General features: G+C 44.8%; 1 protein-coding gene and 1 pseudogene across 1 annotated transcript; both read right to left on the reverse strand.

Annotated features, from left to right (window-relative positions):
* Positions 1-1,988: 1,988 nt before the first annotated feature.
* LOC124969926 (kinesin-like protein KIF2C) lies at positions 1,989-4,047 on the reverse strand (annotated as a pseudogene).
* Positions 4,048-6,104: 2,057 nt separating this feature from the next.
* Itgax (integrin subunit alpha X) lies at positions 6,105-26,291 on the reverse strand. Its single transcript, XM_047534081.1, has 30 exons — positions 26,158-26,291; positions 25,466-25,565; positions 24,712-24,815; positions 24,349-24,419; positions 24,084-24,198; positions 22,576-22,706; positions 22,312-22,457; positions 21,929-22,082; positions 21,487-21,637; positions 21,214-21,287; positions 20,922-21,051; positions 20,697-20,839; positions 20,377-20,517; positions 20,076-20,285; positions 16,761-16,891; positions 16,486-16,643; positions 16,197-16,351; positions 15,405-15,536; positions 15,245-15,318; positions 14,897-15,038; positions 12,116-12,226; positions 11,957-12,036; positions 11,769-11,852; positions 9,374-9,449; positions 9,157-9,264; positions 8,959-9,042; positions 8,641-8,754; positions 8,408-8,509; positions 8,019-8,129; positions 6,105-7,522 (listed from the first exon to the last, which is right to left on the reverse strand). The coding sequence occupies exons 1-30, from the start codon at positions 26,192-26,194 to the stop codon at positions 7,424-7,426; spliced, it is 3,468 nt and encodes a 1,155-aa protein (XP_047390037.1). The 5' UTR covers positions 26,195-26,291; the 3' UTR covers positions 6,105-7,423.
* Positions 26,292-26,345: the final 54 nt, after the last annotated feature.

The following is a 26,345-nucleotide window of genomic DNA, read 5'->3' on the forward strand; positions in this document are numbered from 1 at the left end:
TCTGTAAAACACAAGATAGAGGGCGAGTTAAGCAAGCCATTTGGCTCTGGCAGGTCATTCCCACATCCAGGGCTTGCATTTGACTTCCCCAGTAAACCAATGTAGGAAAACCATGTGACTCAGGCAGTTTCTGAGCCCAGATTTTCCTGTCTAATAGCTCAACTAAGCTTGGTTCATATACAGGCCATGGGTGGCTTTCCACATATTCTCCCTTTCTATATTTTAAATGCAAATGATGGGCCAGCTAGTTGGAGGTCCCCGATCCTGGTTCTGAGGGTACAGCAACCTATTATCATGATACAAAAGAGAATTAGTAGCAAACATATAATTCCAATAATATACCACGAAGAATGTTTCTACATGTTTCTAGGATTAAAACCAATTAATACATGAAGTATTTGATCACTTAGAGATGCAAGGTCCATGAGATCAATTCTGCTTTTCTGAATATTCTGGATGCGATGATGTACCTCCATAAGATCCAGGCTATTATTATTGCTATGTCAAATGCCCATTAGATGACTCTTATTTATTTCCCAGTCCCATTGGGAAGAATGATATTTGGCTGCAGTAACACAGGTGTACTTACAGTCATCATGGCATTCAAGCCTTTGTTTAAATTTGAGAGCAGAAAGCTCATCACCAATATTTGTAACAGTAGCTGTTAAAGCATTTAATTTGGTCTCAATCATTTCATCAATACATAACTTCCAGGTGTCATAGCATCTTGACAGAATGGATTATGCCCCTAAATATAGTGAATGTGGGAACAGATAGAAGCCTGAAAGAATACATTAAAATATATGGGAACCAAATTATCACAAATAAGAAATAACTGTTAGAAGCCCAAATGTGAATTATTGATCTTTCTAGTGTAACATCAATCAATTTGCTGGGCTATGATTTGGTCTTCATTACCTGGTTACTAGTAGAGTAAAGCAATACCCAAACAATAGGGAGTAGTCTAAATTACATGGAATTTCAAATAAAAAAAATCAGAATGATTGTATATCTAACCTTATTTTGTATTCCAAAAATAGTTTTAGAAAACTCAGCTATTTTTCTAATTTCTTAGATCTTCTACTGTATTAAAAATTCAGATTAAACATGGTTGCCTGCAAATTCTTTTCAAGAAGTAAAAGCATTTAGTGGCAGTGCTTCTATGCTAAGCCTTCCTGGCTTTGGACCTTCTGGAGGAAGTGACATTCTGATGTAAATGTCTTTTATCAATTTTTGAAGATCAATCCAAAACATATCCACCACTTTTAGAGATTTTATGTTGCATTGGCAAGACACTTGCACATTCCATCCATTTAGGAAAGGTCCCAAATTCTATAGCAGAACAACTAAGGCAGTCAGTAAGATATTGGTGGATATTCCATGGAAAGTACTGGCTTGTTATGAGAAATTTCCATTTTAATAACTGTTTTAACAAATAATCTTAAGTTCCAAGGGCCATTATGATTAGCTGGTCTAGGTATTCCCTAAGTTGTCTTTTCCTCAAAAGTTACCTTTATTTATTTATTTATTTATTTATTTATTTTAGTTTCTCTTGCTTTATTTGCTTTATTGTTAGACATAATGTTTAAACATAAAACAGAAAAGAACAGGGATACTCTTGGGCCTCAAAAACTGCAACGAAAGCAGAGGTCCCCCCAGAAACTTTTCTCAAAGTACAAGACATCCAAGTGCTTGAGCCAAGGTTGTGGAAGGTAGGCCAAAGCCAAGAGAGAAATGGACTAAAGGCTCCTCTTTTCTCCAGAGCCAGGACAACCCTGGGAAGCCCCAGCAGCCAGTTCATGCATGCAGGATGCTACCCCAGAGAAAACTACCAAGAAAGCACTTCATCTTGAGGGAGAGAAGGGCAGATTTACATGGTAACTAAAAGCACCTTCCTCCTGTTCCCAATTGAGGAAAAAGGAAAGTATAGTGCTTCCCACCCCAGCTACCCTGGGCTGGATGCCCTCACACTTAGCATTTACCAAAACCTACCCCAACTCAAACCCTGAACAACTCACCAGGTGCCCAGAGTTGACTGGGGAGGGAAAAGGAGGGGCGGGGCAGAGACTGGGTGTGAAACCAAACAGACCTTTATTTGCAGTTGTCGCTGGGGCTGTTTCTTGCTGTTTGCTAGGTTGCTCTTCCAGCTGCATGGCCGGGCGCAAAGCCTTGATGACATCTTGCAGGACTGAGAGGTACTTGGCTTGCTGGGCGGCACATTCTGCTTTGTTCACAAAGGTCTCCAGGTCATAGTCTGGTTGCTCAGATATCTCAGAGAGCTCAAGCCAGCCTGGTCCTTGCTGAATAATCTCCTTGAACTCTTCCATGGCCCTTTCTGAGTCATGGCTTCATTAAAGCAGGACATCTGGGAAGATAGTTCCTCCTCCTCTTTTGAGAAATTATTGCCTGTGATCAGGAGCCCATTAGAGCTGGCTTCCATCTCTTCTATTTCCATTTGAGTTGGCTGCTCTCCACTGGGCCCACTGTGGAGACTCAGCTCCTTGACTCTGTTAGCATATCTTAGTGTATTTAAAGTATATTCACAGGAGCTTATGCCCGGTGAGATCATGGCAATCATGCAAGTCCTTGAATTCTCCCCGATAAAGGAGTCCTTCAGCACCTGTGTCAGCTTGCTTTCGCGGAATGGGGTGTGAGCCTTGTTTTGTCCCAGGGCTCTGATGCACTCCTTAGGGCCAGGAGACTCTTGTTGATTTCTGCGCCTTCCATGCGAGTCTGCCGGTCAACACTGGAAGTGTCTGCACCTCACTTGTTTCCTGCCAGATCTACCAAAGAGAACTTGCCATGTACTCTCCCTTTGACTCGAAGAATAATCTGGAGGCAGGCATGGGAGCGCAAGGAGTTGGAGTTGGCAAATGTCTGCCCAGAGGTCCTGCAGGCACTGCCTATGTCGATCATCTTGATAACATTTTCAGCTGAGTTAACCAGGTGCTGCTGCAGCCCAACCACCTGCACCTGTTGCTTGCCATCTTCCAGCACACGCAGCTTGGACTTTTTATTGAGTAAGTCGAACAGCTTCCCATTGTAGATCTCGAAGAATGTCACATAGACTTCCAGGCCCAGGTTCCGGGTAGCGGGACTGATTCTTCAGGAGGAAGACATCCCTGTCTGCCCATATGCAAAACAAGTTGCTTTTCCTCCTTCAAAAATTGTCTGTACCAGTGGCCTTGCTGTGAACTGGTAGACGACTTCATTTGAAGCTGTTTCATCAAATGAGAAATCAAAGCAAAATGCTTGGTTCTCTAGATACTTTGTTAAGTCCACTTTTAATTTGGGTTCATGTACAAGAGGAGACACTTGCTAGGAACAGAAATCACATCAATTTCTTTCTTGGCCAATTCTTGTTTATTCAAAGGGCATTTCCTAACACACACGCAAATCCTGTGCTCTTCAATAGGATCAGTCACAGTAAGTGGATGACATTCCATAGTAGTCCGAAATTCTTTAATCATCCGGGTAAATTCCCAGTTTGGAAAGCTTTTGTCATACTCCTGGGCTTGCCTTATTCTCATTTCAGTGTTCTGAGCTCTCTTTACTTCTTACTTGTTCTTCATTTTTTCCATTTCCTTCACAAGACATGATTTTCTCCGAACTGAGTTCACAGGGTTTGTAGAAGAGCTGCCTCAGATGGAGTGAACTTGCTCTTCCACCTCCTCTCTGACCATCTTCAATGTTATTTCAGCCACTGCAGGGTAGGAGGGCCTAGGGGGGCCGTGGGAACTGAAAACTTGCGGGAGTTTGTAGATGCAGGTAGTTCCACCTCCATATCATTCTCCTTAGTGGTGATTCAAACCTCTGAGACAGTGGACATGCGAGTAGAGCGACTTCGAAGACCTTCTTTTGGAGCAGGAATTTTGGAGTTGACTGATCTGCGTTTTTGTTTCTGGACTGTTATATTTTCCTGCAAGGGCAGGTTGTCCTTTGGGTGTAAGGGAAGAAGCTGTAAGAGTTCTGGGTTTATTGTAGCCACATCATCAAAATCAATCTCTTTGCCTTTTGTGGTACATCCTTCCATCCATTCCACTGAAACACAGGTATTACCCACACCTGTCCGAATCTGCATCTTAATATCATTGTTAAGTCAATGAATTAAACAACCTTCACCATGACCTCTTGTTAAGGAAAGACCCTTTACAGGTTCTTATGCATTTTTTTCTCCTGTTACTTGCAGCCAATATGCCACCGTAGGCATTAACTTCACTGTTGTTTTTATAAGCATCTTGGAAATTATGTAACTTGTCCCACTTTTGCTATAAGAGCAACTTGGATTTATGTCACCATACTTTGTTGTCTTTTCTGTAGTTAACATTACTCAATTGTGGATGGGAAAGATATATGTTGCGGTTCTTTTAAGAAATCTCTGTTGCTTTACCTCAGTCATTTTGCTTTGTTTTAAAATGACATAAAATTCTGATAGCTTTATGCTATTTGACAAAGTTTCAGAAAGGACAACAGACTGAGAACAAACATGTAGCAGAACCAATAAAATTCAATTTTTAGATGATACAATAGTTTCTAGATAAATTTTAGTTTTTGACCCAAAATCACTCATGCTGGCTTTCATACATTTCTATGTGTGCATTGGACTCAAAGTCAATGCTGATTTTCACATTATTCTAAATCATAGCAATTGTTTTTATTAAAACTTTCAGACTTTTAAGTCATTGATCCATTTTTGTGATTTGGAGATACAGTACAACACAATAACCCCCCAAAATGCAAATGTAGTGGACATAAACAATAAAACAAAGAAAAATTATATGAAATTTATGTCTTGTTGCCTGAATGTTGAACAAGATAGCCCTTGCAGTCCTGAGTACAGGTGGAAGGAAGCTTTAAGAACACCATTATTAAGGGGACCACTATTTCCATTCAAATTGCCAGTTTCAAATGTTTGAGATGCAGATAAAATCATTTCATTTTTTTTTCTCTAAAATTTACCACTGAGGATATCATCAATGGTTTATGAAACACATTTTGAAAAATGCACCTTAACATCAAATTCTTGTAACATCATGAGAACTTACCAGGGGATATTGTGCAATAATTATCTTTCTGGTGACTCAAAAGTTTCAAAATCCAAAGGCATTTTTGACCCTATGGTGGTGAATGGAGGAAATATTTTTGGATGGAGGTGAAGGGCCACTTTCCAGCTTCCCCTCAGATCTCATGATCAGCTGCTTCCCTGTTCTGTTTTTCTACTTGAAATATATACATGGGGTATACATGGGGTACCTTGGGGTGGTAGCACCAGTAGAATCTCTCGAAGGCAGGGAATGGCTTGCCATGTGTTGATTCCCAGCTAAATACCAGGCACCATAGTGAGCTCTGTGCTGGAATGGTAACATGATAAAAGAAACACCTTTTGATTTTAACTCCTTTGGATACATACTGAGTGTTATAACCAGATCCTAGTTTTTTAAGGAATCTCCATAACTGCTTTCCAAAGTGGTTGCACCAATTTGCAGTTCCACCAGCAACGCATGAGTGAACATTTTCCCTACATCCTTGCCAACATTTATTGTTGCTTGTATTCTTGATAATTGCCATTCTTGGAGTAAGATGAAATCAGTGTAATTTTAATTTGCATTTCTCTAATTGCTAGAGATGTTGAACATTTTTTCATGTTTGTTCACCATTCATATTTCTTTTGAAGTGTCTGTTTAGTTCTTTTGCCCACTTATTGACTGCATTATTTGCTTTTTTGTTGTTGTTGTTTTTTGGTGTTGAGCTTTTTAAATTCTTTGTATATCCTGGAAATTAATGCCTTATATGAGATGCAGGTGGCAAAGTTTTCTCCAAATCTATAGGATCTCTCTTCAAACTATTGATCATTTCCTTTGCTGTGAAGAAGCTTTTTAGTTTAATGCCATTCCATTTTATTGATTTTTTTTTGCGGGGGGGGGTGTGTGGAAGTTCATTGGATTAGACAAAGGGAATGAAGGGAAGGGAGGGGAGTAGGAATATGAAAGACAATGGAATGAATCTGACATAACTTGTCTATGTACAAAAATGAATATACCACAGTGAATCTCAGCATCATGTACATCCACAAGACTGGGGTCCTAACTAAAATAAGATATATTCCATGTTTGTATAAATGCATCAAAATAGATTCTACTGTTATATATAAGAACAAATAAAAGGTTTTTTTAAAGAATGACCTCTTGTGGAGCAGCATGTTCCTGATATGGAATTCAGAGTGCAATCAAATCATTAACCATATGCAATCAGTATTCTCTTCAACACATGCTAGAATTGATGAGAAACACTTGTGTGTTGGTTCACCCCAATGACCTTTCCAGGTGTAAGAGTAACCAGTGAGGGCTGCCCTTCCTATCCTTGCCTCCTCCCCTCAAGTCTCTCTCCACAGCTCCATCAGCAACAGCCCTGAGAACAGAGTAAGAGGTCAGATTATCCCCACTCTGGTTAACTGTCTTGGCCTGACTCCAGATCTGAGCTGATCAGAGTTCACCATGGTAAATGGACCCCATGGGCATTATTATCCAGGACTTACCTCCACAAAAGGCCTGAACTTTAGACCTTTAATATGTTTACCATTAAAAGTACATACATCTTTTCATGCATGTTTTAATTTATTAATGCAAGCATTTAAAATACAACTTTTAAAAAATGTTCTGACATTTCTTCATTTACTATATTTGGGGCCTCAAAAAGTGGAAGTGGCTTAAACCTCCTTTGACCTGGAACTGGTTGAGTTGCAAGAGAACTGGGGCAGTGTCCCTCCTGAGGGGATACTCCTCCCTTCCAGTTAGCAATCCTGACCAATGCTAGAAGCCAGCTTTACATAGTCATTTCATTCCCAATTCCATTGGAGAAATCTGGACTGAAATTCCCGAGACAAAGCTAAGAGCTGACATGACAGTATTTTACTAGCAACAGGGATGACAAGGAGGCACAGAACTCCTTCTGTGTGCTCTGAAGTCCACCTTCTGGAAATGGAATGGGTAACAGGATGTCTAACACTAAGCTGAGAATTCAGACATTGTCCTGAAAGTAATGGGAGCCACTGAAGATGGGTAAGAATGAGTGATTCATTCAGTTCTGTATTTTAGAAAGATCATTGGTAGCTAGCAGAGGAAGGGAGACTGGGGCCTGAGATTATAGCCCATGAATTTCTGGGTAGAAATTCCAAGTCCTCTAGACCATGGCAGAAACCCTATCTATGGGGTTTCCAGTTGGAGCCTTGACAAGATGAATAACCCTTCCCAGACAAGACACTTTGTGTAGACATACTGCATTTTCCCAAAAAGTGAAAGCAGCCCAATCCCAGCCTCCCTCATGTGGAATATTCTTTCCCCTTGGGCCCAATGTAGATGAGAATAAGAGAACTGGAAAACCTATCAGGGGAGAGTAGGTCCAAAGGAGAACAGGAAGTCATTGTTCACTGGGCAACTTGGGTGTCTAATGTTCCACTTTCTGGAGCAAGTTGTCCATTTGCTTCCTCCATCATTTCCTTATATTGACGTTTGAAGAAGCCAACCTGTGGAGATCAGAAGTCCAGTAAAAGACAGGAAAGATAATAACTGGGGAAGAGGGAGGGATCACCATTTCTGGAACTCTTACTATGTTCAAAGCATGAGGAGCTTCGTACTCATCATCACTTAGAATCAGAGAAGATTCTGTGAGCCATAAGTATAATCAGCTTCACAATGAAAAAAACTCAAAACCCAGAGTAGACCAGGCACTTGCCTAGAGTCAAAGAAAGAATCAATGGCAGTATCAACATTCAAACCCCAGTCTTTGTGGCTTTATGTTATTATATTCTGCAGAAGGAAAGAGTAGAAAGGTGAAGGAGGGAAAAGAAAGGGAAAGAAATGAGATCTGAGAATCAAGAGGGGAAGATACAAACATGGGGAAAAAATTGGTGACTGATCATATCATATGGGAGGGAGTTTCTTGTATGAAAAGACATACTGAGAAAGTACATCCAACCCAAAATGAGTTCTTTCTTACCCTGGTGGTTAGATAAAACTTGCCTTGTACAGTATGGCAGTGATGAGAGCCAGCAGCAGCAGACCTCCTACACAGCTGCCCACGATGAGGGGGATGGGGTTGTGGACTTCATACTTCTCCAGCACTGTTTTCATCTGGGGTAGAGTGACCCCATCAGAAAGTATTGGGCCTTGTGCAATCTCAGAAACCCCCAACCCCAACAGTTTCCCTGGCTTTAGCTTCCTCCCCTCCTTCCCTAGGCTCTGCTCCAAGAGGTGAGATGCAGGAGCACTCATACTCTTAAGGGCAACTGTCTTGTCCTGGGACCTTCCTCCCTCCTCCCTGTATGCTTGTAAACCCCTCACCCAGAAGCACAAATTTAGCACCAGGAGCCTTTTACCAGCCTGACAACTGACTACCACACAGTCACTACCTGGGCTCTCAAAAATGCCTCCTGTCCTGGAAGCTGGGAATACACAGATCTGTCAAACGTGATTTCAGCCACACTCATGACCAACACCTTCTTCTGCAATGTCTGCAAGAGAGTGTTAGGGTGAGGGGAGCTAGGGAATTACCTCTGAGGGAAGCTCAGAGTTCAGCAAATGAACAGACCCACCAGGTACCATGTGAATCTGGGAGAGGGGCTATGCCATTAGGCCTACACACCTGGCTGACCCAGCTGAAGCTGAGGTTGCCCTTCAGGATAAAGTCAAGCTCTTCCTGGATGCCAAAGGAGGGGATGTCACAACGGAACCTCAAGCAGTTAGCAATGGAACAGTCCTAGGTACGGAGACATAGTATCAGGTCATAGGAAGATGTGTTTAAAGGTAGAAGACAGCCTTAAACTGTATGATTTGAGAGAAACAACCACATTTGAATACAAGAGGGCTGTTCAGCAATTTCCTATCTGATATAATATGATTCCTGAATTGAATACCTCTGATATGTGGCTTAAAGTGGGAAATAGCCCAGAGCCCACCTCACCAGCACAGGATTCTTATAAATATGAGTCAGGAAGTCAGATTCTCTGGGAATTAGTCTCTCTGAAGAGCACTGAATGGACGGGTTCTGGGAGAAGACATGAAAAGAACAAGTCTCAGTTGGGACATTGGCAGTTCAAGAGGAAAGCAGGGAATTCAGGTAAAGGATATTCATGAAGAACCAAACACAGTCCTTGAGTACCTGGAGGTGAGAGACTTCCACCTCTGTCCACACAGCAGCTCCATTCAGCTCCACAGGCACCCAGAAGTTGATGCTGACAGGCAGGTCTCTCTGTCCCAGGTTATTCACCTGCACACAGGGCAGTGAGGGCAGAGCCCATGCCAAACTCACATCTCTCCCTGCTCTCCAGTTCCAGGGCTCCTTCTCCAGACCGAGCTCCTTTGTCTCTACCACTTGCCTGGTATCTATGCTTGGCTATACTGCCTCCCTCCTCTGAAGATGAGAAGTTGAGGTACTTGGTGGATTGGTCATGGCTGGAGAGAGAAAAGGCATGAGTGAATCTGAAGTCCTATGGTGGTCTCCTGAGGAGGCTGTGACTCTGGCTGATGGAACAGGCAGTCAGTGGGGCCTTAGCATGACCTGGAATTAGGTCTTGACTGAATTGGGATAAAGGAGGGTTTAGGGAGTAGGGCCACACTTTGACATGGGTATAAAGTGCTTGCAGGAGCTGCCCACAGAGGAGACTTCTCAGGGAACTGAGCAGGGTGGGCAGCAAAAAGAATAGTTATTGCCACCGGCTTTCTGGGAGAGTTTGGGCCACAGCTGGCTTCTCTCTGCACCTCAGTTCTCCTTTCAGTCCTTCATGAGCATGTAGGATGCTGATGGCCATGTGGACACAGCAAAGATTTGGGGAGACTCAGGCTGACACTGGCAATCATGTGCCTACCGAGCATGGTGCCCCTTTCTGGACTCCCACAGCCCTTCCCTGGGGCCCTTCTCTCCTGTTTCCTTGGCTTTTCCTGACCTGGGGCTTGTAGGTGAGGGGACTCAACAACAGACTCTTCACTGGGTCTCATTGTCACAATACTTCCTGAGGTCTACTTAGGACCAAGTCAAGAGGTGCCTTGACCAGGTAGGACCCCCATATGGTTGCTGTCTCACCTCTAACCCTCACTACTCCGTTCCTGGAGCACCTCTCCTTTGCCTGCATAGTCCAAATTCCAGTCCACAATTCCTAATTTTAAGTTTCATTCTTCCTCTGCCAAAGGACTCCCCCAGAAACGTTTCAAACTGATCCTAGGGCCCCCTTGGGCATCCCCACCCACAATGCCATATCTACAGAGTGTGGTTAAGCTGTAGGATCACACATAACAAAAGATGGTATGCCCCACCTGTGGGTTCCCTGCAAGGAGGTGTGAGAGCCCCACTCTACACCCCAGCAAACAAGTTCACAGCATGCATCTGACTGGGAGCCCCCAAACATGCAGGTGCAAATGAGAAAGTGAAACTCTAAGCAGGAAGAGATCAGCTAGTGAGGTAAGTCCCATAAGAGCAGAGGCTTATATTTGGCTTTGATGACACATAGGAGCTCAATACATTTTTGTTGAAAGTCAAATGAATTTATAGAAAGTAACCATAGCACTGTGCCTGCCACTTAGCAAACACTAGGAAGGCACTTGTTGAAAGAAGATATCTGCTTAATTAAACACTGGCTCCTTCTTATTTCCAAACACCTTATCTAATCCTCCTTGAGCAGCATTTTAGGACCTATCCTTTTATCCAACTTCTCCCTGACATCCAGTCTCTGCAGCAAGCAGATAATCTGTCCTTATTCTTGCCAAGAGGAAAAAAGGGGAGAGGGGTCTTATACCCTATGGGTATAAATCTGCTTTGTGAAAAGAAGTGTCCTGCCCAAATGCCAAGGGCCCCTTTCAGAATCACTGTTAGTCAAGCCCAACGCTGTAGACCCTTCAAAAGTTAGCTGAGGCCTCCCCTTACAGGAGGTCTTAGCCTCCCCTTGGAAACTCACTGCTGTGGTTTGGATGATGAACATCTGCCAAAGGCCCATGTGGCACTGGGAGGTAGGTGGGGCCTAATGAGAGGTCTTTAGGTCATTTGGGGGCCTACAGTATCACAGTTCCCTTTCTCTTCCTCTCTCTTCTGCCATGAGGTGAGCACTTCTGCCATGATACGGGGCCTCACCACAGATCCAAAGCCAACTGATCATGAACTGGAACCTCTATAACTGAGCCAAAATAAGTCTTTTAGATTTAAGTTGATTATCTCAGGTATTTGTTATAGTGAGGAAAAGCTAACTGACACACCTATATCATCCAAGGGTACAGAACCACAGAGCAGCCCTTGATGAGATTCTGGCTTGGATCAAGGTAACCTTGATACTAAATAAGGTTGTAAACCTTAAAGACAGGGGACATGTCTGATATATCCTAGGGAATTCAAGAGAATGTTTTTAAAATCTATTTTTGATATTTTAATTTTTCCCACATTTTCATTGGTGCATTATATTTATACATAATGGTGGGATTCCATTTATTGTTACATATTCTTAGGTGCACACAATAGGAACCCAAGAGAAAATCTTGAGGATTTTCAGAAAGTATTGAGACTTATAATCTCTATTAAATTATTAAATGTAGGCTATAATATCATATCTAGCCCACAATGAGCAGCCATTGATTAGTAAGCACTACTGGAAGTATCACCTACCACTTGAAAGGATGACGATAAAACCTAAAATATCCCAGATGTTCAGCTACTGCTGCGGTAAGAACCACTTCCTTCCCCCAATTAGGAAGATGCAGAAGAACGCTTTTAAGGTCTCAGTGGAATACCTGCTGATCACCGGGTACACAGCGTACTTCACCGGGAGCTCCAGCTGGAAGGTGGTCTTGCTGGTCCTGGGGGTGTTATTCTCACTGGAAAAGATGAAACGCCCAGTTTCTAAAGGCCCCAGAGGAGGAGGATGGGGGGTGAGGCTGGTGGTGAAAAGGGTGCTGCCCCTGAGCCTGACCCATCTCACCTGCTCACATTGGCTGCCAAAAGCAGCCTGTCTCCCAGCACAGCTTTGGGGGAGACATCAAAGGTAGCCACGAAGGTGATCTGAGAAAGAGGGACAGGGAGGTCATAAAGGGGAAAAGCAGGATGCAGGCAGAGAGCGGGGTGCAGAAGCCAAGCTGACCTGTGTGCCCCCGTGGAAGATGACATGGTGGATGCTGCAGCTAGTTCTCCAGGCACCTTGGCTTCCAGCTGGGGCGCTGTCACATGTCAGGTGCAGGGGGCGCAGCTGCCGCTGATTCAAGGAAAAGGCAGGCAGAAAAAAACAGACGCTTATTTATTAGAATTTCATAGAGACTCTGTGATGTAATGATGGGGAGTTTGTTTTAAAAGAGTTCAGCAAAAGAAAAAAAAAGACAAAACAAATTGAGCACTCTACCTTCATGTTATGTTTTAAAAAGACCCTTAGGCTCTATGTGGTCCAACTTCCTCCCAGGGTAGAAATCTCTAATTATTAGAGTTTTCCCTTTTTATTGTTTTTAAAGGCTTTTTGTTATGGAAATTTTCAAACATACTCAAAAGTAGAGACTAGAAAATCCTCCACCAGGTATCCATCACTCAGCTGAAGTTAACATTTTTCTATTCTTTTTTGAGTTATTTTCCATCTTTTCTTTTCCTGAATAATTTATTTTTTAATAGAGCATTAAAATTATACATAGTATTTGGGCTCATTGTGACAAAATCATGCATGCAAGGAATTGAACTTCATTTCCCGTTGCCCCTCCTGACCTCCCACTATTCTCCCTCCTCTGCTCTGCTAAACTTCCTTTGGTGAAATTCCCTTTGGTACCTCCATATATGCATATAACATGATTTTGTTAAATTCATTCCATTTATTCTTTTCCTGAATAATTTAAAGCACATTCCAGACTTCATATTGTTCTATCCAGATTTACTTCATTGTCTACACCAACCAATAACATAACCACAAGCCCCAATAAATCACACCTAGAAAAATGAATAGTAACTCCTTACTAAGCACTTCATATTCTTTTTTCTTGGACAATCTTTGGATGTTTTTCAACAGCTCATTTGCTAAAATCAATACCTAACAAGTCTACACATTGTCTTTGGTTGATAAGTCTAGGAGCACTTTCAGTTTCAGGGTAGTCGCCCCCACAGATAGTTTTTCCTAGTGGGTTCATTCATATGTTAACCAAAATAAACTCTTGGAGGGGAAGAGAGAAATATAGAGGAAGAGCTCTCCCTAGGTGAACAAAGTGAGTTGCATTCCATCTTTCTCAGGACAAATACTGCTTTCCTTTAAGTTCTCTAAAATGCCATTTCAGGAAATCATGTTTTCTATTCTGTAAAATGACTTGGCATTAAAAATAAATTCAGGGGGTTAGGCTCCTTTGGAAATGTGCCCACCTTGCACATGTAAGGCACTGGGTTCAATCCTCGGCACCACACATTAAAAAATAAAATAAAGGCATTATGTTAATAAGTAAATAACTTCAGAATAAAATAACTTGGAACTATTATAAAAAAATGCTCCTGTTGGAAATACTATATTAAAGTAGACATAGCAAACATAACAAATTTAATGTGCAGACCTAGTTTAGATCCCTGTTCAAATAAACCAGGGGCAAAAAGACATTTTTGAGAACTTTGACTATGAGACATTTATGAGACATCAGGGAACTTTGACTATGGTCTAAATACCAAGGAATCATTCATTTTGTTGGGTGAGATAATGACTTTGAGTTTATGTAAGATGACACGTCCCCATTGTTCAGAACTACAGAGCAAAATAAGAATTCAATGTCTGGGATTTGTTTTAAAATATTTAAGCAAAAGAAAACAAAAGAGCAAAATGTTTAATTATTGAATCTGGATGATAAGTTTTTAGGAAATTTGTTTAACTATTCTCTGCTTTTGTAAATATTTAAATTTTTCTCAATTTTTTTTTTTGCAAAAAAAAAAACTTTCCCTTTGACTCCCTATAGCCATAGTTCTGTCTTCTAGAAGAGACTGGCAAATAATAGCCCACCACCTAGTTTTTTAAATTTTTAAGATATTGATACACCTTTATTTTATTTATTTATTTATCTGTGGTGCTGAGAATCAAACCCAATGCCTCACACATACTAGGCAAGTGCTCTACCACTGAGCCACAACCCCAGGCCTACACCACCTATTTTTATAAATAAAATTTTACTGGATCACAACTTTACTCGTTAATATATACATTCATATCATTGTCTGCTCTTATTCTACAGCAGTGGAGTTGAGTGGCTAGGACAGAAACTGTATGATCCACAAAGCTGAAATATTTCTTATCTAGTCCTTTAATAGCAAAACTTTGCCAAACTCCAATTCAAAGCAATCAAATTCTTCTACAGAATCATATTTTAAAATACTTGAGGGCTGAGATATGTTTTCCTTTAAATGAGGATATGATATGGCATACAAAGAAATTTAAAGCATGCTACCCTCCCTCTCCATACTACTAGCCTCCTAGGAACTTATTTCTGATAGTCAGTGTCTTTAAAATGCAATGTCCAGCCAGGTGAGGTGGCACATGCCTGTAATCCCAGCAGCTCAGGAGACTGAGGCAAGAGGATCGCAAGCTCAAAGTCAGCCTCAGCAATTTAGTGAGGCTCTAAGCAACTTACCAAGAGCCTGTATCAAAATAAAAAATAAAAAGGACTGGGGATGTGGCTTAGTGGTTAAGCCCCTCTGAGTTCAATCCCCAATACAAAAAAAAAAAAAAAAAAGCCCAAAGTCAAATATTGCAGGCATGAGCAAAAACGTCAAATAGCACAACAACATCCATCCAACCAAGACCAGCCCAGACTTCTTGGACCACTACAGGCTGCTAAGTAGTGGCCACCAGCCTGAGCTTTGGACCTAGCACAGGTCTATCCTAATTCCCAGCCTCTTCCATCCCCAGAAAGAATACCTGACCCCCTGCTACACGTCGATAGGACAGTCCTGCTGGGTAGGAGAAGGTGATTGTAGTTCCATAGGAATCTTCACCATCATTTGACACTGTTACTTCTGCGTTCAGCTCCAGGTCACTTCCCACCACCAAGGTCTTCATGCTGGGTATTTGGGTGGGAGGAAGAGATGTCTCTGTGACTGAGGCTAGAAATGTTCTGGGGATAAAATGTGGGCTGGAAAGGTGGAAAGTAGACAGGTGACAGGTTCTTAATCCTGGGTGGGAATGTTAGGGAGCCAGAGACAAGAGTCCCAGGTCCTGGGAGTGAGGTTGGGGCGCAGGGTCAGGTCCAGGCAGGTGGAAGCTCACCCTGAGAAGTCAAAGTTGATACCAAGGTCATCCTGGCAGATGTGGTCAGCCCCACAGTTCTTCTCAAAGGGGAGCTGAGAGAAAGGCAACGCAGGATTTTCCAGAGATTCAGAGGTCCTCTTGTGTTACCCCTCTGGGAGACCCCAACACCAAGACTCACCGAGGCTGTGAAGTACGTCTGAGCATCTGCAGCCAGCATAGGCCGGAGGTCTCTGAGGGAAGGGATGGGCTTGCCCTCCAAAGAGAAGTTGAGACGCAAGATAATTGGGGTCAACGAGTCCTCCACACAGGCCTAGAAGACATTAAAGGGAGGGTGTTAAAGAACGTACTGTGCAACGTTACCAAGTGCATCTGTGAACAGGGTGATAAAGATAGCAATCTGCGCACTCAGTAAGCATTTGTTGTTATTATCCCCACCATGCAGAATTTTTGCCCAGTACTTGCACATGGCTCCCTTAATTTGTTCAGTTTCTTCTCAAACTGCACTCCTTCGAGAGGCTTCCCTGAAGTTCTTGTGATTTTTGTCTTTCTTCCTAGTAGTTATCGCAACCTGACACATTATCTAGATACTTGTTTGGTTTGGGTTCCCCCCCACCCCACCCAGGACCTCCCTGTGAGCAATAGCTTCTTTGTCACCTGCTGTGTTACCCTAGGACAGGGCCTGTATCAGGAGTAAAGCCAAAAATAAGTGCCCACTGAATGCCTAAAAGATCTCAGCCTGAAGGAAGCTCTGAGGTTCTTTCAGCAGCCCTCTTCTTTCCTGAAATCCAACTGTGTAATCTCTGGCAGTTTCAGCCAACCTGGTTCATTCATTCACTCATTTAGCTAACATGTATTAAGCACCATCTGCATTCCAGATTCTATGCCCTTTTCTTTCCCTGACCAGCCTGCTGCCAGCCTCCAAATGGCCTCTACCGACTTCTATCCCTGCATCCATCTGAGGATCCCTCACCGGAAGGAGCAACTTCACAGATTCACAGTACTTGTTCAGTCCAAGGTCTTGGACTCGAGTCAGGGTCCGGGTCATTGTCTCTTTGAAGATAGCACGGGGACTCAAGCGGCCAGGGTCAAGGGCTAAGTCATAGGTCACAGAGCTTTGGAGTTTATCTATAGAGGAAAGCAGGGCATGCAGAGGACTGTGGACCAGAAACTCCCCAGGTAAGTAAGGCAGGAGAGAATGAGTCCGACATGGGTGTACTCCAGAGGTCAGGGTGCCTTAGGTCAGAGAGGAGAGTACTCACCACGTTGGCCCTTGGGACTTCCATAAATATCAATACAGACAGTAGCACCACCCAGTTCCTGGACAGAGGTCTCCTGCTCCTGACACTCAAACAGAGACCTAGCAATCTCTGCAGGTGTGAAATGTATGGTCACCCACACTCTGAGGACAGGTCTGGTCCTGTGGGCAAAACATGGAACTGAGAACAGGTCCTTGGCTCCTAGAAGCACAACCTGCAATGGTATCTGATCTGAACCTAGGACCACATGGGGAATGTCTGAGGAAAGTTGTTCTTACCTGAGCAGCAGCACTTGTCCCTGGGACCCCACAACCAGGTCCACCAGTCCATCCATAGTGAGGTCCTGACCCCCGCTCAGTGACTGCCCAAAATACTGGAGCGTGGGGGAAAGCTGGGAGCCTGCAATTCTCTATTCAGAAGAGAAAGTGAGTCAGGATGGATGTGGTTGGTCTTCCAAGGGTTCCCTCCCATGTTGGAGGTTTAGTCCTTGGTGCAGCAGAACCTTTAAGAGGTGGAGTCTAGTGGGAGGTGATTGGGTCTTTGGAGGCATTGCCCTCACAAAGCATTAAGTAGTTCTTATGTGAGTCCAGTTAGTTCCCTAGGGAATTGTTATAACAGAACAAGACGTCCCTGTTCCCTATTCTCTCTGATGTCTTGTCTTGCCATGTAACCCCAACTTCTCACACATGTTCCCACCATGATGCCATCTGCCATGATGTGATGGAGCAACAGGCCCTTGTGAGAGTCAGTGCCATGCCATTTGGACTTTCAGCCTCCAAAACTGTGCTAAATAAACCTCCTTTCTTTATACAATATTTAGCCTCAGCTATTTTGTTGTAGCAACTGAAAATGGAGTAAGACGGGGGGTTAGGGGACAAGTTGGAAATAAGCAACAAGAAAAATAAAGAGGTATGAATGTAAAAGAGAGAAAGAAAGGGTGAGTCATAAAAAGAAGTCACCAAGAAGGGCCTAAAAAGAGGTTAGAGTGGGGAATTTGACTGAAAAAAAGAAATGATTCCTAAGAAGTAGAGATTAGAAATCTGTCCTGGTGACCTGAGTTCCATTCATTCAGTTAGTCCCTGATTCCAATCAAATGACTTCTCCACAAATCTTACTGCATCTGTTTCCTCATCTCCTGCAGGAAAGAGTAATCCTTCCAAGTATAACTACAAGCATAGATGAATTTATTCACATAGTTTTTAAAACAGCACCTCAAGTATGGTCAACAGTCAATGACTTTATGATGAATCTTCAGGTTGAAAGTGACTACAGAATCCATCTAGTCTCACCTCCCCTTTCACAGATAAAGGAGAAAGGTTGGGGGACTGTGCCAAGTTCCCATGGCCTTTCGGAGGCCAACTCCAGACCTTAGACCATCTACCTCTAAGCCCCAATCCTAATCCCCTTAAATCTCTGGCAGAGTAATGATTATTGAGAGCAATAATGAAATAAAAAGAGAAACTTACCAGTTACTAAGGGTGGCAAGGCTAGGTGGGGTAAAAACTGCACAAATGGTCAAGTAGTCAACATTCAGGGCCTCATTGCTCAGGGCCCCAACACTCAGAAAAGCTAACCTCAGCACTGTGTCCCAGGGTCAGTGCAGGGGCCAGTGGAGGACAAGGCAAGGCCTTTCCAGGCAAGTGTGTGACGGACAAGGAAGGGGAAACCATGGTGGGTCAGTGACTCCAGAGAGGCTTCCTCTTGGAGTCAGGCCTTGCGGGTAGAACCCAAGTGATATTTGTAATCAAGGATCTACCAGATATGCCTCTGAGCCCTTCTGGCAAGTGGAAGTTAAACAAATCAGTGTGGACTGAATGTAGTTTCTTGTTATTCTCAATAAGGTCTTTCACCCTCTTCTTTAGACCCCTCTTCTTTAACCTGTATTAACAGTAATCACAACAATAATAGATTATAAGAGTCTAATGCCCATTATGAGCACTCCGTACCTGCTCACCCTCGCAGCAGCAGCCATATGTGAGGTTGGTTCTATTATAATCACCATTTTAAGAGAGAGAAACTGAGCACAGAGAGGTGAGTAACCTGACCGATATCACCCAGACATTGGCAGAACTACAGGGACCTTCCTTGATACTTTTATCATGCTACTTTCTGTCTCCTTCTATTTGCCTATGCAGTCCATTTTATATAAATGTAACCATGTCATATATGGTCCTCTGTGACTTGTCTGTTTCACTTAGTCTAGTGTTTTCAAGGTTCATCATGTTGTAGTATGTATCAATACTTTGTTCCTTTTATGATTGAATAATATGCTATTGTGTGGGCATACCACATTGTATTTATCCATTCCTCTGTGGATAGACATTTGGGTTGTTTCCATCTCTGAGCTATTATGAATAATGCTGCAAAGAACATTCTCATGTACAAGTTTTTGTGTGGACCTCCAGAAGTGGATTTGTTGAGTCAAAGAGCTACTCTGCATTTAATCTTCTGAGAAACTGCCAGACTATTTTGCAAAGAAGTCATACCACTACAGTTCCACTAGCAGTGCATGAGGGTAACAAATTCTCCACATCCTCACCCAATCGACTGTTTTGATTCTAGCCATTTTAGCAGGTATGAAGTTGCACCTCATTGTGGTTTCGATTTGCCAATGCCTGATGACTAATAATGTGTAACATGTGTTTTGTGAGCCCCCCACCCCGCTTTTTGTTTTTAATTTTTAGAGAAACATCTGCTCAGAACCTTTGCCTGTTTTTTAATTGGGGCTTCCTTGATTTTTTTTTTTCCAAGGCAATCAACCCTCTCTTCTCAGGGAATTCTTGCTCCACTGAGTGGAAGGTTCCTGCCTAGATGTGCATTTGGTAATCACTAATGGCAGGAATGGAATAAAATCAGACAGCATCCAAGGAGATGAAGGGGTGAGTGGACAGGCTAACTGAGCAACAGGGAGCCACTGAAAGGCTGAACACTGAGTTGGAAAGTCAGAAAACCAAAACCTCCCTAATGGTCATTCCTGGTCCACTGTGCACCTTGAACAAGTCACGTAACATCTGTAAAATGGGTTTGATGAACTAAGAAAATCAAGGGTTGTATGTTTTATCTCATATGTGGAAGCTAGAGAGAAAAAGGGGGAAACGAGGTAGAAGGGGATTTCATGAAAATATAAGGGAGGCCAGTGGAGTAGAGGCAAGGTACCAGGGGGGAGGAGGAGGAAAAGGAAAGGGGAAGTCCTGGGGAATTCAAGGGACCAATTATACTGTTCTAGTGTGTGCATGCATGAACATGTGGCAACAAATCCCACTGCTATGCATAATTATAATGTACTAATAAAAAGGTTAAAAAAAAAAGAAGAAAACAGGTTTGCTAATGCCTATGTACCTTGTAAAACGGGGGGATTAAAAGGCCTGGGAGGGAAATCACTCAAGTTTCCAGTCTCCATCCACAGCAGGGCAGGCAGCAGGCAGCATTCCCATGCCTCACTTCTTCAGGTTTTACTCCCTCCCACAAAATGCCCAGTACTGTGGCAGGGAGGCAAAATGAACTAAAGGGGGAAATTTTTCCAGGTGACAGTAAGAAAGGGGGAGAAGCAAAGAGGAAGTTGTCAGTGACAGGAAAAAGTGACTGTGCTTCACCTGGCTGTGGGAGGTGCTGATGTCCAGTCCTGAGGTTCCATGAAATAAGTAAATAGCACCCTGGTTCTCCTGCTCTCCAGGGGCCCCAATGGCCACATCTGTCAGATGGTCCCCATTAACATCCCCCAGCACTGTCAGAGCTGCTCCAAAGCGACCCCAGGGATGGCCCTGCTCCCCACGGAGAATGACCTCACACCGCCACCTGCTCTGCTGTAGAACAAAAACCAGGGCCAGGTCCACTCCAGGCAATCCTGCAGCCCACACCCAGGCCCCACCCAGCCCAGGTCCCATCACCACTCACCCCCCTGGGCATGGGGCACACGGACACCTGCCCTCCTCGGGTCTGCTCATAGTAATGGGGAGCCCCAATGAGGACCAGGTCAGTGCTGCCATCTTTGTCCATATCCACAGAGCAGAGGGAAGCCCCAAAATAGGAGCCGACCTGAGGGCAGAGTCTGAAGTCATTCTGCCTGCCCCTGCCAGAGGCACCTCCCTTCTGGGCCAGGTCCTGCCCCTCCCAGGCACCAGGACCTACCCCTCACCCACACTGTCCCTTCTCCTTCCCTGCCCCTAGTCACCCTGTCCACCCTCACCTTCCACTCTGGTTTCCTCCACACCAACCTGGGTCCCTGTGACTTCAGCCTTCGGCCGCCATTGCCCAAATGTCTGGGTGAAGATGACAACCTTCCCGGTGTGCTGGTGGCGAGGGGCCCCCAAGACCAGGCTGTGTACCCCTTTCCAAATGGCCAGCTCACTGGAGTAACCTGAGGGGGCTCAGCCTCAGCACCAAGGCTTCTTCTCCAGCAGTTTGTCACCCACCTGTCCCCACCCACAGCCTTTTCTCACCCAGGTAAGAGTCCCTCATGTCCACATTCTCCTGAGACATATTGATGAAGGTGGGGTTCATATGTGGGGGGTACAGGAAGGCACCTCCAGACCAGCTGAAGCTCCCCACAGCTCCCAGAACTGGTCCATCCTGGGAGGAAAAGATTCCAAGGCTGAGCAGAACAGAGCAAGAAGCCACCTACTGCAAGGAAAGTCTACCACCAGCTCCACACAACCGTCCATTCCCTCTTTGCCTTCCCTCCTCCCCACTCTTCCTTATTCTGCATCATCAGCCTGAAGGGACCTCACTCACGGGTGTGAACACAGCGCTGAAGCCCTCCTGGGACATTTCCATTTCGAAAGAGCTACTGCTCACAGTCTGTGTACCTGGGGAAGACATGATACTTGGGTTTTAGGGAGAAAGATGAGCTTTTCCAAGTCCAGGAAGGATTCTTGGGAGAATCTAAGATTGGAGATCAACACCTACAGCAAGAGTTACTGCCCATAACATGGGGATCTAGATTTAAAAAGGAAAAGCCCTTGTGGATGAGGATTTCTGAAGCAAGTAGCTCTATCTCTGACTTACCCTCAATGGCAAAAATCTTCTCCTGGAGCTGGTTTTGAATATCCTTCAAAGCACCAAAGTCCTCCACTTTAAATATGTATTCATGAGAGGGCCTCGACGCAATGTCATTTAATTCTTTCCAGGAGTATATATTTTGAAAAGCCTGTCCAACCTGTCCCCAGAAAAGACCAACTCCATGAAAATAAGAAATATAATATGCCTGTATGTACTGGGTGTTGAACCCTTCCAAGAACCCTTCAGGGTCAGTCTCATAGCACAGATGAGAAAAATAAGACTCAGATTGCATCAAAAGTTTTGAGGAAAAGGATCATGAGTCCCCAAGCTGAGTTTTCATCCTGAAGACAATAGAAGATGAGAGAACTGGGGATTTCTACCCTTGAAAGGGAAGTTGCCTGACAGGAACTGGTGAGGGGAAGTGGTAGACAGCATCTCCATGCCCTACCCCAATTGCATAGCGGATGACACCTGCTGCCTCAGCCATGGGAATAACATCCTTATAATCCAGGCGATCCCCTGTCTTCTGCCCATCAGTGATGACAATCAGGATCTTGGTGGCATCTTTACGAGCCCCACTTTGGGTGGTGAATAGTTGGTTTCTGTCAGGAAAGAAGAGGATCCAGAGGCCTGTGAACAAAACTGCAGCCTCTGACGCCTTTCTGAAAAGGAGGCCATGCCCCCTGCAGTCCCACTTGAGGGTCCCCGACTTGGCAAGGGGGTCCCAGGCTAGATTTCAGTCTCTGCCTGTCCCTTTCTTGAGAAGGCAGATTAGGCTCAAAGGAAGACCTGAACGCTTTGGGAAAGGAAGTGGGAGAAGTCTGGACTCACATGACCTTTTGGATGGCTGTGGCCGTGTGAGTGTACCCTCCCAGCTGTCGTACAGCATCCAGCAGCTTTAGAGAGTTTGAACTGGAGATGAAGTCGTTGAAAGTGAAGTGTATCAAGAAACGGCTGGAGAACTGCATCAGAGAAAACTGGGAGACCCATATAGAGCTGGGACCTGAGACTGTTTCACCAGGCCTCCAGCCTTTCCCCAGCAAGCTCCCATCAAGCAGTGCCCAGTGGACTTGCACCCCTCTCCCAAGAGCTCACCTGGGTGTTGGGTCTCCGGAACTGGCTCATCACAGCCTTCACAAAGTTTATCATTGTGGCAAATTCTTGGGAGGAGATGCTGCCTGAGCCATCAATCAGGAACACGATATCCTGGTCCTGCCTTGGGCACTCTAGGCAAGGAGGTGGTCCTGGTCCTCCAGTGGATACTCCCAAGAGCCCATGACCTTAGCTTTCTGGCCACAAGGACTCACTCTCCCAACACCTTCCCCCTCACTCCAATCTGGCCATCAGAGTCCAGCCCCCACATCCTGGTCTTCTCCTTGTCAGGAAGTAAGGCCTTCCTAACCCCCTGCCTAAAATGGGGCCCTCGAGTTTCCTTAGGTATCAAAGAGGTTACAACTGTGACTGAGGGGCTTCACCCTGCATAACCAGGCTTGTCAATCAAAAAACAGAAAAGTGAAAGTCCTTTCCAGATGGTAAGAAGCTGAGAGTCTCACTTCTCAGTGGACTTGACCCCACTTCTTCCCACTACCCGCAACTTCCCACAAGGAAAGAACCCTGTGCTAGCCCGTGGTCAGTGTTTGTTCTTTGGTCAGTGCTGAACTGTACTTTTATTCACTATTTTTAATATCCCTGGAAACAGCTACACACTGGTCCGATTCTGTTCTCAGCTTAAATACAGGCCCTTACTTTCCTCCTGGGCAAATGTAGAATCTCTCTTCAGAAAAGGCAACTTCCAGTTCAGGAGGGGAGACCCCCATTCCATTCCATTCCTGCCTCCAAGCTTCCCCTTTCTTCCCTGGAGGGCTCCCACAGAAAGAATGGTGTCCTGGGGGTTCTGATGGCCCTTGTGTGTGGAGTCTAGACCCAAAGAGGTGCCAGAAGGGGCACCCTTCAGGGGTCAATGTCGTTTTCCCCAAGGGCATCAGAGTGAATGTGAAACCAGGGAGTGGTCTCAGTCTGCCATGGGTTAAGTCTGCAAAGCTCACTGTTCAGCCTCCTTATCTTGGATCCCCATCAGCACCAGAGAAGCCAAAGAAGCCAAGCCCTGTTTGCGTGCGCACACACACACACACACACACACACACACAACTTAGATTACACCCTCACCAACCATTCCCAGACTGCTACAGTTGGTTATATCTATCTCGAGGCACGTTGGAGGAAAATGGATCCCCTTCTCTCTAAAAATAATAGCAGTATACATTAATGGAGCTCTCATTTGGTGTAAGGTACTGTGCTAAACTCTGGTCACAGATCATCTTATCTTACTTTCAGTGTTGGATGTGTTGTTTGTCACATTTGGCAGATGATGAAACCAAAGCTCAAAGAAGGAAAGATCACAGGAAAGGTTGAACATGATGGGACAGGATTTCAAAGCAGGCAGTGACTCTCCAGCCACATTTGGAGCCACTACTCGGTCCAGTAAACTTTTTTTCCTAGATTTTCCACCCCTCTTCTTACCACTCTGGTAAAAACCATCTCTGACCCCACTGCACCTCCAGTTGGATATATGTGAGCTCCCCAAAAGATCACCAAAAACTCACCCTGAAAGGCAGCTGGGAGCCTTTGGCCCTGCTCAGAGGGGAAGACCAGCAGGAAGCAGAGCCCAATCAAATACATGTTCTCTCTGCATGTGTGATGCACGGTGGGGCCACAGGCCTGGAGACATAGAGGGCTGGTGGAAGGGGCTGTCCCTGTCCTGCCCACCCTCCCATCCAACATTTCTACCATCCACAAGATCCCCAAACTCAGGAGTCCCAGGTCCCCACTCCTTCCCTTAGGACCCTATTGTGACCCAGGGAAACTCACCAGCAACTGGGAAGATGTGGTGGTGGCTGCCAGGGACAGGCCTAGGGACATGTTCACAGCCTCTGGGGGGACTAAGGAGACAGACGTATACATGCTCACCCTCAGACAGTAAGAGATCGGTAGAGATCACCTCAACCTGGGAGACGAGGAGGCCTAACATGTGAAGGACGCTTCCAGGTTTGATGGAGCTGAGGGAGTGCAGGGGTACAATGGGCTGGAAGTTATTGAGGGGACAGGAACCTCCTGTTTGAGATTGAGGGTTTGCGGCCAGAGCTAAAGCTGGTCAGTGGGACTCTTGTGCTCTCCACTGGTCCCAAAGCATTGGAGCCTCGTGCTGTGTCCCAGACAGGGGCAGTGACTCACCCTGCAGGTGGATGGGCTTGCATGTACCCCTGATGTAGTCACACTGGTAGAGGCCACCTGTTTGGTTGTCAGCCTTTATCTCCTTGGGGGCTCCAACCACTACCCTGTGGGGAGACAAAGAACACTACAGTGAAGAACGCCTGACAGGAGACTGACTGCCACTCTAGCAAGTTTGCTGTACCTCTTTGAACCTCTATTTCATCTATAAAATGGAGATTAAAAACAATTTAAATTCTACAAGGGCAGGATTTTTGTCTGACTCATTCTCTGGTGTATACCCTGCTCCTGAGATATATAATAAATGCTAAATAAGCATTTGTTGAATGGTTGATTCCTCATTAGGTTCTTGTGAGGACTAAATAGTGCCCATCTATAACATCCATGCTACAATGCCTGGCACTTAGTAAGTGCTCAATAAATGTTAGCTGTGATTGTTGCAAAAGCAAGGCAGTAGGGTAGGAAAGGGAAGTACTGGGGACTGATTTAGAGCAAGTTACATTCCATGCTTTTATAATTGGATTGAGAATCCTAATGCTAAATATAACTAAAAAGAGCCAATAGAAATTTTAAAATAGGAATAAACAAATGAAAAATTTTTGAGAAAAACAAGACAGTGTCTACTCCCAGACCAAACGTTCATCACTAGGAAAAGTCACCACACCCAACAGAGAAAGAGTGAGATGGGGAAGGACAGGGCTCTGTGTAGGGAAAGAAGTTCAGGAAAGCTAAAAGTAAGTCACGACCCAGTCCTCACCCGGAGTTGGCATACTGGACTACGCTGTGTCCAAATCCAGGACTGTCCACATGGAAAGTTGTCACCTTCTCTGTATCCAAGTTGAAGCCAAGAGATGAAGCTGATGAAGAGGGTGAGAAGAGGGCTTTGGAGAAGGTTCTTCCTCCTGCCTGATGACCATCCCCAGATGCTCAGTGCCATCTTCCAGGGCCCCAACTTCCTGCTCTACCCTCTAGGTCCAATATCCCAGAGTCCCCTGGCCTTCTGGGGTCCTAGGCTCATCCTGCTTTTCTCTTTTGCATGGTACACAGATGGCTCTTCATCCATTGCTCCCTTGTCAGTTTCAATTCTCCATTTCCACAGAGCAACAGCCAAGCTCTAAATACAATCGTTCCCTACCCTACCTCTGGAGCTTCAATGAGGGAAAGTCTAGGTAAAAACAAGGCCCAAAGGGGCACTATGGACACAATACAAAATTGATTTGTTCTGCCTCTGAATGGTCAGTGTGGTTGACCTTTCTTCCTGCAGTGAATTCTCCCCAAATTGGTTGTTTAATATCCTCTCCCTCCACAAACTCCAGATCCCAAGCCCTATGTACCAGCCTCCCCCTAGTGCCAAGTTTCTCTCCCTGCTCAGACCCTGATCCCCAGTTCAGGGACCTGGAGAACCCAACCCAAGTCTGCTAGTCCCCCTTCCTCAGGACCCAGGCTCACCTATGACTAGCAAGAGGGCCATCCAGGTCCTGCTCATGATTGGAAGGTCAGCCGTGGGGCTCCTGAACTCCGGGGCTACCCAAGGAACCACTGGACAAAGATACTGAGGAAAGAAATGAGCAGAGAGGTGGTCAGGAGGCCAGAGGTAGGGAGGGAAGTTGTCAGTATGACTCAGAGGTGGAGGCGGA

The sequence above is a fragment of the Sciurus carolinensis genome, chromosome 18 (assembly GCF_902686445.1).
Source record: "Sciurus carolinensis chromosome 18, mSciCar1.2, whole genome shotgun sequence".
In the NCBI taxonomy this organism is placed as follows: Eukaryota; Metazoa; Chordata; class Mammalia; order Rodentia; family Sciuridae; genus Sciurus; species Sciurus carolinensis.

Excerpts from the sequence above, each read along its gene's own strand:
- Itgax (XM_047534081.1), bottom strand. The coding sequence starts at position 26,194 with ATGAGCAGGACCTGGATGGCCCTCTTGCTAGTCATAG. Across the intron at positions 9,043-9,156 it reads TGGAAGTCTCTCACCTCCAG|AACCCGTCCATTCAGTGCTC; the intron begins GTACTCAAGGAC and ends GTCTTCTCCCAG. Across the intron at positions 8,755-8,958 it reads TTTATAAGAATCCTGTGCTG|GACTGTTCCATTGCTAACTG; the intron begins GTGAGGTGGGCT and ends CTCCGTACCTAG.